Below are 17,384 nucleotides of genomic sequence, written 5' to 3' on the forward strand. Positions count from 1 at the left end.
CAAGAAAGGACACACGGAACATAATGTGTGAATTAATTCACTAAACAATCACTATCCAAATGGTTTGATACCTCTAAAAAGTACCAAATTCTGTATATTTCAGAGAATGGCTGGAAATAAGTAAATAGTGACAGTAGAAATTAGTGTACTCATTTCACTATTTTGAGTAACTTGAACCCTCTTTCTTCACAATTTATTGCCAGCTGCCTTCCTCAAAATCAGGGTTTCCTCGCACCAGAGATATGAACTGTCAACTCAGAGTTGGTTTTTACCATTCATGTTGTCTTAAATCACATAGTTTCTTCTCCAGCTCACCTTTGCAACTCTCTCACACAATCTTCTCTAGTTTTTCCTTTCAGTTTGTTTCGTTCTTCATTCATTATGTCACTTTTATCACGATTTCTGCCTTTTTCTCTGCTTGCTTGGTCTGTGATGACTTTCTGACATTCTTCCTGCTTACCTTCCGTTAGCTTTATGCCACTTCACAGTGTTTGCAGATGACACAAGCACTGTGATAGACAACAAAACATGCACTGACATAAGAGTTTAATGTCAACTAATTACTTATAGATGCTATGAAATGGTTCACAGCAAAGTCTAGAAGTCTAGCACTAAACCTCAGCAAAACTAACTGTATCCTACATTCCAATCACAAAAGCCCTCAGAATATTGTTATAGTGCATGAGATGCAGTGGATATAGAAGGTATACTATTCAAAATTCTTAGGTGTGCATATACCATGTGTCCACAAAGTCTGTCAGCAGCTGTGAGCCTCACGTGCCTTGCCTTTCAAGGTGTGTAGGGTTGGCAGCACACTCAAGTCTCATCTGCACATATTCTGTGGTGGGTTGTAAACAGTGGTGTTTTGTGTGTATTGCAGATGTTAGCTGGGTAAGCTGGATGCAGTAAGAATGGTTACTACTGTAGACAGGGCATTTATAAGGCATTTATAATGGAAGAGTTATAATGTGCAGGAGGAAACTTTACGGTGCATGTGAAGTGGCAATTTAAATTGCATTTTCCTGCTTCAAGATGTCCACATTGTGACAGTGTAGATGATTTGATTCAACTCCAGACATAGTTTCACTTTATGATGTATCACCAACTGTTAGGCCCACAATTTTAACAGAACAGAAGCTTGATGATATTTCGGACACTGTGTAGGGGAGCCCAACAAAATTAATGAGGAGATTATCATGAGTGTCTAAAGTCTCTTGCATGACAGCATGTAAGGCTGTAATGAAAGAGCTGGGGATGTATCCATATAAAATTACTGCTGTGCGACAATTACGTTGTATGGACCATGTGAAATGAATAGTGCATTCCATACAGTTCCAGCAATTTGTTAACCAACATGGAGTTGGTGTTTCAGATTGAACCTTTTTCACTCATGAGGCTTGCTTTCATCTATCTGGCTACATTAATTTCCAAAACTCACACATTTTGACACCAGAAAATTCACATGCCTTAAGATAAATACCATTGCATGCAGAGAATATTGAGGTGCAGTTTGCCATAATGCAAGCATGAATTATAGGGCTGATCTTTTTCGATGCTACTGTTACTTTGGTGTCTATTCTTCCCAGACATTTTATCAATTTATTGCCCTGCTGAATGAAAATGAGATCAATCATTCATTTTTTCAACAAGACAACACTACTGCTCCCACTCATATGGGACACCAGTCCCTATGACTTCTAGATGACATCTCTGGAGACAGAATAATTACAAGATGTTTCTGGCCCCCGCACTCACTGGATCTGCCTCTGCCTGACTATTTCCTTTGGGGTAAGGGTAAAACATTTATGTTTCAAAATAATAGAAAGCCAATTGATGAATCAAAGACGGTGGTAATTGATTATCTGCATTTGATTACATGTGCAAATTGGTAAAGATGTCTGTAAATAAATGTAAATGTTAAGTTTGTTTGTGTGGTCATCTTCGGCAGCAAGCACAGAAATACTTGTTTTGTAAATGTGTTCAACTATGCCTTCAACAAAGACGAAAACATTTCCAGCACCTATTGGTGAGTACAGTAGATTTAATTGTAATTAATATAATTAAGTTATTTCATTGTTTTAATTGTAATAATATTGAATTCCATCTCCCAACATTACTGCAATCACTAGCAGTGAATCCCAGCCTCTAGCTCATATAACAACATGAGTGTGCTGCCAGCCTTACCCACCCCGCAAAGTGAGATATGCAGGTCACCACTTCAGAGAGACTTTTTGGATGCACTGTAGATAACAGGCTTAATGAGGAACACCACATCCTCAAAACATTGAAAAGATTTAGCTCAGCAACATTTACCATCAGTATAATCTAAAAACTCAGAGACATAAATGTCTCAAAATCCATTTATTTTGGCTACTTCCATTCCCTAATGTGTTGTGTAATCCTCTCCTGGCGCAATTCATTGCTGTCGAAAGAAAGTCTTTACCATTCAGAAAAAATTTGGCTGAGTTGTGTGTGAAGTGCTTCCAAAAACCTCATCTTGTACTCTTTTGAAGCCAGTTGGGATATTAACCACTACCTCACAGTATCTCCTCTTGAACATGACATTCATACTACACAATCCTTCTTGATATGAAACAAAAGAGTCATACCACCACCATAATATAAGAAGGAACTGTAGCATTACAGTGTGACCTAAAGAATGTGTCTCTAGTGCAAAAAAGTATAAAATACAGTAGCACAAAAATTTTCAACTGATTTTGAAGTAATCTCAAGTCCATAATGAAGTAATAACAGATTATTTCATGCAGCCTACAGGATTTGTTGTTTCAAAAAAGTTTTTGTTCTCAAGATGAATTCTTCAACACCAACAGATATGACTATTTCACATACCTCTGTGTGTCCCATTTTAATGGCCCTTGCTGCTTTAATTACACCTTAAAAATCATATTTTTTGTGTTCTGTAATTCATGGAAATGTTCTTACTAGTCACAAATCAAACTGTATGTTCAAGTAATATCTGAATGTTGTGTTTTAACCCTGTATTGTTTATGATTTTAACACAACATAACAATGAACTGAATGTTTTGACTTGTTCCACGTACATGTGCTATACCACAATAATTGATCTATGAAAAATGTATCACAATAAATAAAAAAAAAAAAAAAATTCAGCTGCATCTTGTGATCTCTTGCAGTTTTAGTTTCCATAATTGACACATGCTTTCATTTTCTTGATATGACTTTTTCCAAGTTTAATTAATAACTTTGTCAATTAACTGCCTGTAGTGTCTCTCAGTTCATTTTTAATTTAAATGTCAGCTTTAAAAGTCAATATTCCTCCTTATTCCTGTTACACAGTTTGTTTCTGTCCTGATGAAGTTTTAGAATACCTTTGCTTTCAGTTAGCATCCTTTACTTTTTTTCTACTTGCTGTCTGCTTCTTACTCCCAATAACTGAACTACTTGAAAGATCAGTTTTTGTTTTTATGTTTGTTTATCTGCCAGCAATCATTAAATGGTCTTGTTTCAGCAGAAGATGATCTAATGTTGCATTTTTGTACCATCTTTTATTTATATCTCTGCTATAATATCTTACCTTCTGTGATCTGTATAAATCATATATCATCTCCAGTCCCTCCATTTCTGTCTTTGCTTCAACAAAGGCTGAGTAGTCAGCTGGAGGCAAATCAAATAGCATTTCTGTGTTCATGAATTCAAGACGCTGTTCATCAAGCTCAGCAAACTGGGGAGAATATTCCTGCAAATGAAAAAAATACAATGCTCTAAGAATGATGAAAACAACTTTTTTCAACAATTACATCTTAAAATTCATTATTCTCCAGAATTCAAATGTAGTTGACACAACCAGAACAATAGGCACTGTTTGTACTAGAAAAATTCCATCATTTCTTAGAAATATATGTTTACATAAAGGTGATTTATGGGTATTTAAGTACTTATTTCTGTTCAGTATTTTATCTAACAAACAACGGAAATTCAAGGATTGAATAACAACTACAGGATATGGATAGGTTGCTACTCACTATGTAGAGAAGGCGTTGACTGACAGACAGGTTTTATCCAGGAAGTTAACAAGGGATGATTCACAGAGGGAGGGGGGGGGATCACAATTAGATGGAGGAATAAATCGAATAGGGCACGGTCCAATATATGTTTTAGATTAAGTGTGAGTGATTAAGTAAGAGACGAAAAACTATTTCCACTGTAGGAACAGGGAGAAGGAGACAACATCTTTCACAAATGAAGCATGATTGAGGTTGTCTGCCACACAGTGCCTCCTCTATGTGGTGAGTGGCGATCTGCCCAGTTCATATTGTCAATATTTTTCCTAAGGAATGGAAGCAACTGTTAAAGAGAAACTATTTTAATTTGTCCTCCCCCCCCCCCCCCCCCCATGAATCATAGACCCTTGCTGTTGGTGTGGAGGCTTGCGTGCCTCAGCGATACAGATAGCCGTACCGTAGGTGCAACCACAACAGAGGGGTACCTGTTGAGAGCCCAGACAAACGTGTGGTTCCTGAAGAGGGGCAGCAGCCTTTTCAGTAGTTGCAGGGGCAACAGTCTGGATGATTGACTGATCTGGCCTTGTAACACTAACCAAAACGGCCTTGCTGTGCTGGTACTACGAACGACTGAAAGCAAGAGGAAACTATGGCCGTAATTTTTCCCGAGGGCATGCAGGTTTACTGTATCGATAAATGATGATGGCGTCCTCTTGGTTAAATATTCTGAAGGTAAAATAGTCCCCCATTCGGATCGCCGGGTGGAGACTACTAAGGAGGACGTTGTTACCAGGAGAAAGAATACTGGGGTTCTATGGATCGGAGCGTGGAATGTCAGATCCCTTAATCGGGCAGATAGGTTAGAAAATTTAAAAAGGGAAATGGATAGGTTAAAGTTGGATATGGTGGGAATTAGTGAAGTTCAGTGGCAGGAGGAAAAGGACTTTTGGTCAGGTGAACACAGCATCATAAATACAAAATCAAATAGGGGTATTGCAGGAGTAGGTTTAATAATGAATAAAACAATAGGAATGTGGGTAAGCTACTACAAACAGCACAGTGAACGCATTGTTGTGGCCAAGATAGACACGAAGCCCATGCCTACGACAGTAGTACAAGTCTATATGCCAACTAGCTCTGCAGATGACGAAGAAATTGAAGAAATGTATGATGAAATAAAATAAATTATTCAGATAGTGAAGGGAGACGAAAATTTAAAGGTCTTGGGTGACTGGAATTCGGTAGTAGGAAAAAGGGAGAGAAGGAAATGTAGTAGGTGAATATGGATTGGGGGTAAGAAATGAAAAAGGAAGCCGTCTGGTAGAACTTTGCGCAGAGCATAACTTAATCATAGCTAACACTTGGTTTAAGAATCATCAAAGAAGGTTGTATACATGGAAGAACCCTGGAAATACCAAAAGGTATCAGATAGATTATATTATGGTAAGGCAGAGATTTAGGAAACAGGTTTTAAATTGTAAGACATTTCCAGGGTCAGATGTGGATTCTGACCACAATATATTGGTTATGAACTGTAGATTAAAATTGAAGAAACTGCAAAAAGGTGGGAATTTAAGGAGATGGGACCTAGATAAACTGACTAAGCCAGAGGTTGTACAGAGTTTCAGGGAGAGCGGGAACAATTGACAGGAATGGGGGAAAGAAATACAGTAGAAGAAGAATGGGTAGCTTTGAGAGATGAAATAGTGAAGGCAGCAGAGGATCAAGTAGGTAAAAAGACGAGGCTAGAAGAAATCCATGGGTAACAGAAGAGATACTGAATTTCATTGACGAAAGGAGAAAATATAAAAATGCAGTAAATGAAGCAGGCAAAAAGGAATACAAACGTCTCAAAAATGAGATCGACAGGAAGAGCAAAATGGCTAAGCGGGCATGGCTAGAGGACAAATGTAAGGATATAGAGGCTTATCTTACTAGAGGTAAGATAGATACTGCCTACAGGAAAATTAAAGAGACCTTTGGAGAAAAGAGAACAACTTGTATGAATATAAGGAGCTCAGATGGAAACCCAGTTCTAAGCAAAGAAGGGAAAGCAGAAAGGTGGAAGGAGTATATAGAGGGTCTGTACAAGGGTGATGTACTTGAGGACAATATTATGGAAACGGAAGAGGATGTAGATCAAGATGAAATGGGAGATAAGATACTGCGTGCAGAGATTGACAGAGCACTGAAAGACCTGAGCCGAAACAAGGCCCTGGGAGTAGACAACATTCCATTAGAACTACTCACAGCCTTGGGAGAGCCAGTCCTGACAAAACTCTACCATCTGGTGAGCAAGATGTATGAGACAGGCAAAATACCCTCAAACTTCAAGAAGAATATAATAATTCCAACCCCAAAGAAAGCAGGCGTTGACAGATGTGAAAATTACCAAACTATCAGTCACAGCTGCAAAATACTAACGCGAATTCTTTACAGACGAATGGAAGAACTGGTAGAAGCCGACCTTGGGGAAGATCAGTTTGGATTCCATAGAAATATGGGGACACGTGAGGCAATACTGACCCTACGACATATTTTAGAAGCTAGATTAAGAAAAGGCAAACCTACGTTTCTAGCATTTGTAGGCTTAGAGAAGCTTTTGACAATGTTGACTGGAATACTCTCTTTCAAATTCTGAAGGTAGCAGGAGTAAAATACAGGGAGCGAAAGGCTATTTAAAATTTGTACAGAAACCAAATGGCAGTTATAAGAGTCGAGGGGCATGAAAGGGAAGCAGTGGTTGGGAAGGGAGTGTGACAGGGTCGTAGCCTCTCCCTGATTTTATTCAATCTGTATATTGAGCAAGCAGTACAGGAAACAAAAGAAAAAGTCAGAGTAGGTATTAAAATCCATGGAGAAGAAATAAAAACTTTAAGGTTCGCCGATGACATTGTAATTCTGTCGGAGACAGCAAAGGAATTGGAAGAGCAGTTGAACGGAATGGATAGTGTCTTAAAAGGAGGATATAAGATGAACATCAACAAAAGCAAAACGAGGATAATGGAATGTAGTCGAATTAAGTCGGGTGATGCTGAGGGAATTAGATTAGGAAATGAGACACTTAAAGCAGTAAAGGAGTTTTGCTATTTGGGGAGCAAAATAACTGATGATGGTCGAAGTAGAGGATATCAAATGTAGACTGGCAATGGCAAGGAAAGCGTTTCTGAAGAAGAGAAATTTGTTAACATCGGGTATAGATTTAAATGGCAGGAAGTCGTTTCTGAAAGTATTTGTATGGAGTGTAGCCATGTATGGAAGTGAAACATGGACGATAACTAGTTTGAACAAGAAGAGAATAGAAGCTTTTGAAATGTGGTGCTACAGAAGAATGCTGAAGATTAGATGGGTAGATCATATAACTAATGAGGAGGTACTGAATAGGATTGGGGAGAAAAGAAGTTTGTGGCACAACTTGACTAGAAGAAGGGATCGGTTGGTAGGACATGTTCTGAGGCATCAAGGGATCACACATTTAGTATTGGAGGGCAGCGTGGAGGGTAAAAATCGTAGAGGGAGACCAAGAGATGAATACACTAAACAGATTCAGAAGGATGTAGGTTGCAGTAGGTACTGGGAGATGAAGAAGCTTGCACAGGATAGAGTAGCATGGAGAGCTGCATCAAACCAGTCTCAGGACTGAAGACCACAACAACAACAACATTTTAATTTGTATTTGAAAATTTTGTCACTGTCTGTTAGATATTTTATTTTCATCAGTAGACTATCAAACCCATTTATATCTATGTATTTTAGTCCCATCTATATCCTTCTAGTATGTTACTTTTGACTATGTCTGTTACTTAAATAGACTGCTGACAATAAACTTCATCAGTGAATAAATGTATTGTGAAGCTGTCATTAATATTCCTATCTGCTTAAACATACGCACATAAGGTAGAAATTGTGCTGCTGGTACTATGAATACTTTACTTTGCCTAAGGGTGGAGTTATGTCAAATAATTGCCTCATCAAAATTAATGAACGAAAACATATAAAACATTGTAAGGAAAAAGATGGATTGCTACTTTTACCACTTATTGTAAAGATGATACATTAAGTTGCAGGCAGGGACAATTGAAAGACACTTACATATCCCACACATTAGCTTTCAGCCAAAGCCTTTGTCATAAAAAGAAAAGGAAACACACACACACTCATTCAAACAAGCTAGTATGACTGAATATGTGTGTGTTCCTCTTTCTTTAGCAGATGAAGGCTTTGGTCAAATGCTAACATTAAGTGTCTTGTCTAATGTTTGCAATTACCGCTAAGTCAAAATACCTGGTTTGTTCATTTTAACTCTTTATCAATACGCAAACAAAAAAAATCTTCAAATTTACAAATTTGTTTCTTTTTGTTATAGAACATTAATTGGACCTAAGATGTTTTTGATCATACAAAATCAAATGAACTGTGTATTTTCACAATTTAAAGCTGACACATTTGTGTAAAATTAGTAAACAAGTTACACAACATCATAAACAGCTCTCTCAGTGGCTGCTTCCTTAATGAAATTCATAACAATACTTGTATGGCTGTCTAAAAGATTTGTGGTGACTATCGATTTATGATAGTTGCTTCTTCGGATTGAACCTCTTTGACTCCTTCCCCATTGTGAGGTTTTGGCTTAACAACAAGTGTGGAATCTTGTTATAGTGTGTTCTAAGTGAAAAAATAAAGTGTTGTACACTACTGTATGTATAGTGGTTACTATTAACCAGTCATATGTAGTTCCACATTGGTGACCATAACTTCATGCAGTTGTCATATTTTCTTCACCACGCTACACAGTTATATTCGTGTAATAGTCATAGACAATGGATTCTGAAAGAGGCTAAGTTACTTTCCATTTGTGTGCACCAAATGTATCACAAGTTTAGCATTTGTTGCTTGCAGTACAAGTTTCAGCCACAGCTCATCTACTTGTGCTACTGGACTCATAAATGGAGCACCATAACCTGTCTGTGTGCATGCCTCCATGGCAGCAAGTCCAAGTCATGCTGCCGAATGTGACACTACGTCACCTGGACAATACAATGTGCCCGTATTCCAATTCTATGCCAGTTATGCAAGAGGATCAGTTCATGGGACGCTTACTTATTTGCCAGTGCCAGTACTGCTACTGCTGGCTTACCTACCAGCCTGCCTGCTTCTTCTGCACCATTTTGGTATATGCTGACCAGGGCTGCCTTTTCTTCCACACTGGACAGAATTGCAACTTTGTCTGAATCCATTCCTAGCACTATGTTGTTTTACGCTTCCACACCTGCTGCGCCGAGCCTTCCCTGCCACCCTCTGCTGGTCGCCACCGAGTCCTCGGGTGACATACCACTTTCCAGACCAGTGTCCTCACACCTCTGTCATTCGGCACATTACCTATGTTTCACCTGCACCTGCTGGCTTCTCATCAATCCATGCCTGCCACATCAGGTTTTTTGCGTGCCTTTTTTATGGATTCTGCACAGACCTTGGGCCACGGATCATCTAGCGCACCAGTCACTACTGTACCGTTTCCTGTGTTATGTCCACCTACACCCAAGCATTGGTTCTCTCACATGTTTCCTTCGAGGATGGTGTGCAGAATATTGATGAGTTTTCACTGGACCAATGACCCACCTCGTCATCCACCTGTTCAACTATTGATGCTGAAGTGGTGACATAAGCACAAGTCGGCCACTTACCTTGGTTTCCTGCACTCACCAAGGACAGCCCAAAGACTTGGTTCACACTGGTAGATAACATCCTCAACATTCACGGTGTGCACAGTGATTGACACAAAATTTGTAAGTCTCATCTCACATCTACATGTGACATACTGACCTAATCAGTGATTTCATACCCTCCCCATCTTCTTTCCTGAAGTAAGGAAACACCAATTTGATTATTGTTGAGCACCTCTTTCACTCGCATGAAGATGCCCTCCTGTACATCATTTATGAGGAAGTGTTAGGAGATAAAACTCTTTTGCAACTTTTGTGGCATCTGCGCACCCTTGTCTATTAGGATATGCTGCCTGATTCTGTCCTGTGGACTTTATAAACACTCAAGCTCCCACATGACCTTCACTTGCAACTGTTGTCTAATGGTAACTGATCCTCTGGATGCTCACCTCTGCATCTCAGATAGGGCATACAACATTATCAGCCATCGGCAGCTCTTACCCTGTACGAAGCTCTGTTCGTCTGATATGGTTGAGCCGCTTGCCTCACTGGCACCCCACCAGCAGCCCTCCTCCTAACGGATGAGGATACCACACATCGTGTGAGGTGTTACTGTTGCCACCTGTTGGCCAGACTTGAGCCTTGCTGGCTCCCCCTCCCACAGAACCTCCTGCTTTTGGTACCCAGCACAGTGTAACATATGGCATGACTGACTCCTGTTGTGTGCCACACTGTATTCACTGTGATGCTTCCACATCACATTTGGTGATGCGCAGCAAGGAACTACTCTCTTCCATGTGCATGTGACCCAAACACACGATTTGGTTCAGTTTAGGTGTGCTGTCCTGTGCTGTTTCTCCTCAGCACCTCCTCCCACATCAGTCACTATCTCCAGATTATCTGCCTTTCAGCAGGCTTTACGTGCAGGATCTTGCTACACAGTCCTTCTTTCTGGTTGATACTGGTACCAATTTGAGTGTGGTTCGAAGTCACTCACTCCAGCAGGTTATCTCCCATCATCGATGGTTCTACCTGCTGATAATCACTCTCCTATTGGTGTCTTCAGGGCTGTGACTCTATGACTGCAGTTCTTGCCTGACTTGTTTCTTACTTGGACTTTTTAAATGACCAATGTGGATGTTCCCATTATTGACATACATTTCCTTCACTGCCAGGGCCTCTCCCTGACCTCCGCAAGGCAGTGTTACTGCACTACTCATCACGCAAGACTATCCTATGTTTCTCCTCCCCAAAAATGGCCCATCCAGACAATTCATCTGAGCCACTTGTTTGGGCATCTACCAAATTTGCATAGCTTCCTGCGTCCCTCACAGCTGTTCTCACTGATGTCGCTCTGCAGTGCCATGACATCTTTGTTCTTCACTCCAGCGACTCTACACTGGCAGACTGTCGACATGATGAATAAATTGCAGCTAGACTACTAGGTGATGGGAGAGTTCTCTATTTCAAAGGCACCCTATATCTAGGAGTCTGGGCACTTGCCTTCGATGTCTTCACCACTGGTTTCTCAGTTTAGTGACCTTAACACTTCTTGTGTTTCATGTGCCACGCCTCAGACTTCTCTCAACATCACCCATTCTTTTGACTAGTGACTCTGCATGTCCGATTGGTGCGATTACTAGCAGTATGTGCCATAGATTGCATATTGCAGATGAATCCCCAGTATGCCACCCATCTTGCCACCTTAATGCTACCATGTTACATCATGCTAAGGCTGTGGTGCAGGAACTGTCAGACAAGAGTATTGTACACCCCTCTGATAGCACCTATTCACATGGTGCCAAAAAAGACAGTTCTTTCTGCCTTTGTCGAGACTACCACAAACTGAAAACTCTTACATCTCTGGACAGTTACTCTATTCCCCATTTTCAGGACTTCGCCCAGAAACTTAACAGCAAACAAGTTTTCAGCGTGATCAACTGGTGCAAAGCATACCATCAGATTCCAATGTTTGAGGACGACATTCCAAAAACAGTGATCACTATTCCCTTTGGATTGTATGAATACTGTTTCATGCCATATGGTCTTAAAATTGCAGCTCAAACTTGGCAACAATTTACTGACTCTATACTGTTTTTGCTCCACTTTAGCTTCGGGTACCTGAATGACATGCTCATTTTTTCTCCCTCCATCAAGGAACATCAACATCATTTTCAACAGGTCCAGCAATTTATTTCTGACCATGGTGTGGAAATCAACCACAAAAAATCACAACTCCAAAGCTCCCGCGTCCTGTTTCTCAGACATCCTTTCTCACCTCAGGGTATCAGCCTGACATCTGACCACATTGACTACATCAATAACCTCCCTCTCCTTGAAAGCTATCAAGAATTGAGATAGTTTCTTGGGATGGTGAACTTTTTCTGATGTCACATTCCCCATGCCCCCTCTCTTCAGGCCTCTTGAACAGATGCTTTGGCTGGAAACAACACTTCTGGGTCTCATTAGGTTTAGTGGCGAGAAGATATGAAATGCTCTTCCCTTGACCTCAAGATGGCCCTTACAAATGCAGTCAGGCAGGTACATATATCACTGATGCTTGCCTACCCATCACTACTGATGCGAGTGAAACCTCCGTCAGAACTGTCTTACAGCAGCATCTCTCTCAGCTTCAGCGTTTCTTCTCCAAAAAACTTTCAGCCTCCCAGTGTAAATGGACCACCTTTGACAGGGAGATTCTGGCCTTTAAAAGGCTATATGTTGTTTTCGACAGGACATTGAAGAAGGAGAAGTCACTGTGTTCACACAACACTGACTGCTGTCTGATGCTCTTTGCAACCGCTCACCTGACATACCCCCTCACCATTTCCATGATATGGACCTCGTTGCCAATATTCAATAGATATCCATTAAAGTGGGAGACTACATGTCATGTGTGTATGCTGTTTCTTCTACCATCGACCTGAATGAACTCTTGAGGCAATAGCCTTTGGATGCAGATGCGCAGGACTTAATCAATGACCCTTCATCGTCCCTTATCACACAATCCTGTCACCTCCCTGGCTCAACATCTCCAATTTAATGCAATGTTTCCATGGGTACTCTTAGACCTGTGGTTCCCACATCTCTTCACTTTCAACTCTTTTTGGCCTTACAAAAACCTGGCCTAACCTGGTATTAAGGCTACTAATAAGTTGGTTATGGAGTGCGATTTTGTGTGGCACGGCATTAACTAGGGCTGCCACAGTTGGAGCCGGGCAGGGCCTGCCTCCCTTGCCAACGTAATAAAATTGGTAAGCATGCCCAACTGCCATTAGGTCAGTTTGATAACCCTAAGAGCAGATTTCGCCATGTTTATTTTGACCTCATTGGACTCCTACCCCCTTTAAGTAGTTATCAGTATATACTATCCATTGTTGATTGCACCACCAAGTGGATCAAAACGGTCCCTCTACCTGATATCATGGCTGGCTCTGCACCGTGACTTTTCATCAGTAACTGGCTCACACACTTTCGCTGCCCTCCTCCATCACCATCAACCAAGAGCAGCAATTTGAGATGTTATTTTTGAATAAACTGTGTGATTTGTGTGGCTCTAACAAATTCCACAGAACAGCATATCATCCTCAGAGTAATGGCTTGATGGAACATTGGCACATGACTCTGAAAACTGCTCTTAAGTGCCATGATGACTCCCAGTCTGAAACCCTATCAAGGATTCTCTTGAGGATCCATACTGCTTTCAAAGACGAACTATGCACCTTTTTGGCCAAGATCTATGGAGAACGTCTTGCTCTTCCAGCTAAGTTTGTTGAGGATGACACTCCTGCTTCGTTAACTGAGCTGCCTACCTAGTTGAGCATGTACTCTCAAATGTGGCCTGCATGCAACTGCCTCCCCCTTATTGTCACTCTACGCCTCAAGTTTTCCTACAGAAAGAGTTGCCACATTGTGAGCATGTGATGCTTCATGATGATTCTGTTCAACCCAACCTTCAGCCTCCATATTTAGGCACCTACAAGGTCTTTGACTGTGGTGCAAACACTATCGACATTTGTTTCCAAGCAAATGCCATATGGTGTCACTAAATTGTGTGAAATCATCATGCAACCAGAATGATTCCATTCCCTCCCTTCTGGCTTGTTCCGACCTTCATCTGGTGTAGACTCCTAATCCCATAGTACCAACTGACAACCTGTGCTTCACCTCTCAGTGAAAGTCATGCACATGCAGTACCATGTGCTTCACCTCTCTCAGTGAAAGTGATTCGTGTGCAGTGCTGTTCACACATTTTGATGAGAAAAAGCACTCGACTGCTACGTGCTTGTGTGTGCCTGCCACCGTGCCTCAAGAACTGTCACCCTCTTCCACCCACTCAAGCACCATGAGATTCATCATTGACGTCTCAGCATATGCCATTGAGGATCTTCCTCTTCAACTGTGAGAGGGTGTGTTGTTCATTGTCCTCACTTATCCATGCTCTCCAGAGGATCCTTCCATCATCCATGTAATGCTACTTCGCACTTTCAACACTCCGCCTGACACAGATGAAGACAATACCCCTGTGTTCTGCAACACAGGTGGATGCCTTATTGTCGTCATACCGATCCTTCAGCAACACATTCCATCGTGGTGAATTCTTCTCAGGTTATCAGCTGAGTGGTGGTGTCATCTTGTCGCAATGTTTCGACGAGTTTCGACCTATCATCTTCTGATGCCAGAAGATGTTGGGTATGAAATTAATTGAAACATTGGGACAAGTTGACGCCACCACTCGACTAATAACCCGAGAAGAATTCATCAGTGGAATACACTGAGAAAGACTGCAATCGCATACACTCCATCATGACTACATTATTAGAGCAGGTCATCCCGTTCATCCTCCTTGATGGCACCACAATTTCGAGGTGTCCACCATAACAGTCCTTCATGCAATAGGTGTGATGATCAGCTGTCACTTCCTCAATTGTCACTTCTTCATGCTAAACCTCTTTGACTCCTTTTACAATCTGATGTTTTGGTTTGATAACGTGTGTGATCATGTTATACAGTGTTCTAAGTGCAAAAATAAAGTGTCATATGCTACTACTTGAATAGTGGTTACTATTAAACATTAATACATAGTTCCACAGACTAATTCTGCCTCCTGATTCATATACAACATTATATCATTTTCTCGTGCTCTTTGAAAGTTGCTTTCCGTTAGAATGTTCAAAACAGGGTACTAGAACAAATAGGCAGCCTGGGTGGCTGACTAGAGGGATAAGAATATCTTGTAGAACAAAGTGGCAATTATATCAAAACGTTAGAAACAGTCAAAATCTAAATGCAGCAGCCCATTACAAACAGTATTGTAAGATGCTTAACAATGTTATTAAGAAGGGAAAAAGTATGTGGTATGCAGATAGAATAGCTAAGTCTCAGGATAAAATTAAAACCATATGGTCAGTCGTAAAGGAAGTGGCTGGTCTGCAGAGACAGGTCGAGGATATAGAATCAGTGTGTAGTGGGAATGTCCGTGTTGCTGATAAGTCACATATATGTACAGTATTTAATAATCACTTTCTGAATATAGCAGGTGAACTAAATAGAAACCTAGTCCCAACAGGGAATCATATAGATCTCTTAGAAAAAAGTGTTCCGAGACTGTTACCTGAAATGCTCCTCCATGATACTGACAAGAGGGAGATTGAGTTAATAATTAAATCACCGAAGACCAAGAACTTTCATGGATATGACGGGGTACCTAGCAGTATACTGAAGTATTGTTCTATGTATGTTAGCCCAGTACTTAGCCATATCTGTAACTTTTCCTTTAGGAGTAGTCGGTTTCCTGACCGATTAAAATACTCGGTAGTGAAGCCACTTTATAAAAAGGGAGACATTGATAATGTTGACAATTTTAGACCTATTTCTATGCCATCAGTGTTTGCTAAAGTTATCGAGAAGGTTGTATATACAAGGTTACTGGAGCATTTAAATTTGCATAATTTGCTGTCAATTGTTCAGTTTGGTTTTAGAAATGGTTTAACAACTGAAAATGCTATATTCTCTTTTCTCTGTGAGGTTTTGGATGGATTAAATAAAAGGTTGCAAACGCTAGGTTTTTTTTTTATTTAATGAAGGCTTTTGACTGTGTTGACTAAAAAATATTAGCCTACTGCAGAAGTTGGACCATTATGGAGTAAGGGGAGTAGCTTACAATTGGTTCGCCTCTTACTTTAAGAACAGAAAGCAGAAGGTAATTCTCCGCAATATTGAGAGTGGTAGTGATGTTCAGTCCCAATGGGGCACTGTTAAGTGGGGCGTTCCCCAAGGGTCGGTGCTGGGGCCACTGCTGTTTCTTATTTATATAAATGATATGCCTTCTAGTATAATAGGTGATTCAAAAATATTTCTGTTTGCTGATGACACCACCTTGGTAGTGAAGGATCTTGTGTGTAATATTGAAACATTATCAAATAATGTAGTTCATGTAATAAGTTCGTGGCTTGTGGAAAATAATTTGATGCTAAATCACAGTAAGACTCAGTTTTTACAGTTTCTAATTCACAATTCAACAAGAACCGATATTTTGATCAGACAGAATGTGCATATTATAAGCGAGACAGAACAGTTCAAGTTCCTAGGCGTTTGGATAGATAGTAAGCTGTTGTGGAAATCCCATGTCCAGGATCTTGTTCAGAAACTAAATGCTGCTTTTTTACCATTAGAACAGTATCTGAAATAAGTGACACTTCAACACGAAAAGTAGTCTACTTCGCATATTTTCATATGCTTATGTCCTATGGTATTATTTTTTGGGGTAATTCTTTTGATTCAAAAAGGGTATTTTTGGCTCAAAAACGGGCTGTTCGAGCTATATGTGGTGTAAGTTCGAGAACCTCTTGTCGACCCCTGTTCAATAGTCTGGGAATTCTGACATTGCCCTCACAGTATATATTTTCTTTAATGTCGTTTGTTGTTAGCAATATTAGCCTGTTCCCAAGAGTTAGCACCTTTCACTCAGTTAATACTAGGCAGAAATCCAATCTGCATGTGGAATGCACTTCCTTGACTCTTGTGCAGAAAGGAGTGCATTATTCTGCTGCATCCATTTTCAATAAGCTACCACAAGAACTCAAAAATCTTAGCAGTAGCCCAAACTCTTTGAAGTCCAAACTGAAGAGCTTCCTCATGGCTCACTCCTTCTATTCTGATGAGACCGATGACCTCGCTGTCTGGTCTCCTTCCCCGAAACCAACCAACCCACCTTCTATTCTGTCGAGGAGCTCCTGGAAGAGCTAAACAATTAAGCAAATTCCAGTGTTACATTGTTGATTTTCTTTATTTAAACTTACGACTTGTCACCTGAATATGTTTTTTTTTTTATATTTCATTTTATCTGTTTCTAATATCTTGTTATAATATCATGTATTGACTCGTTCCATGACCATGGAGACTTCTCCTTAATTTGGTCCCACGGAACAATAAATAAATAAATAAAACAGAGTGAGAACAGCAATGCATCCATGACCACACACCACAATATACTCACCATAATTTCTTCTCATGTAGAAAATGTGGTATTTATTTGTAAATTAGTTTAACAAGCTAAGTAACTATCTGCATTCGGTTTTTTTTTTACTATAGGAACTAAAATAGGCATGTGCTGGCCCACGTACTGCATATAACATGTAAATTCTCTAATAAATTTCCATCAGTATTCCAGACAACATTCAAAACTTGTCACTTTTCATAAACAGTAATCTCAGTAGAACAGTCCAGTAGGCTATTG

General features: G+C 40.3%; 1 protein-coding gene across 1 annotated transcript in view; it reads right to left on the reverse strand.

The window, feature by feature from the left end:
- The window catches only part of LOC126263364 (dynein axonemal heavy chain 10), a 1,742,213-nt gene that overhangs the window by 1,038,490 nt on the left and 686,339 nt on the right, over window positions 1-17,384 (reverse strand). The window contains exons 24-25 of the mRNA XM_049960456.1: window positions 8,830-8,948; window positions 3,557-3,743 (exon numbers count right to left, since the gene is read on the reverse strand). Coding sequence (XP_049816413.1) covers window positions 3,557-3,743; window positions 8,830-8,948 — 306 coding nt within the window. The remainder of the gene's footprint in view (window positions 1-3,556; window positions 3,744-8,829; window positions 8,949-17,384) is intronic.

This window comes from Schistocerca nitens, chromosome 6, assembly GCF_023898315.1.
Source record: "Schistocerca nitens isolate TAMUIC-IGC-003100 chromosome 6, iqSchNite1.1, whole genome shotgun sequence".
Lineage (NCBI taxonomy): Eukaryota > Metazoa > Arthropoda > Insecta > Orthoptera > Acrididae > Schistocerca > Schistocerca nitens.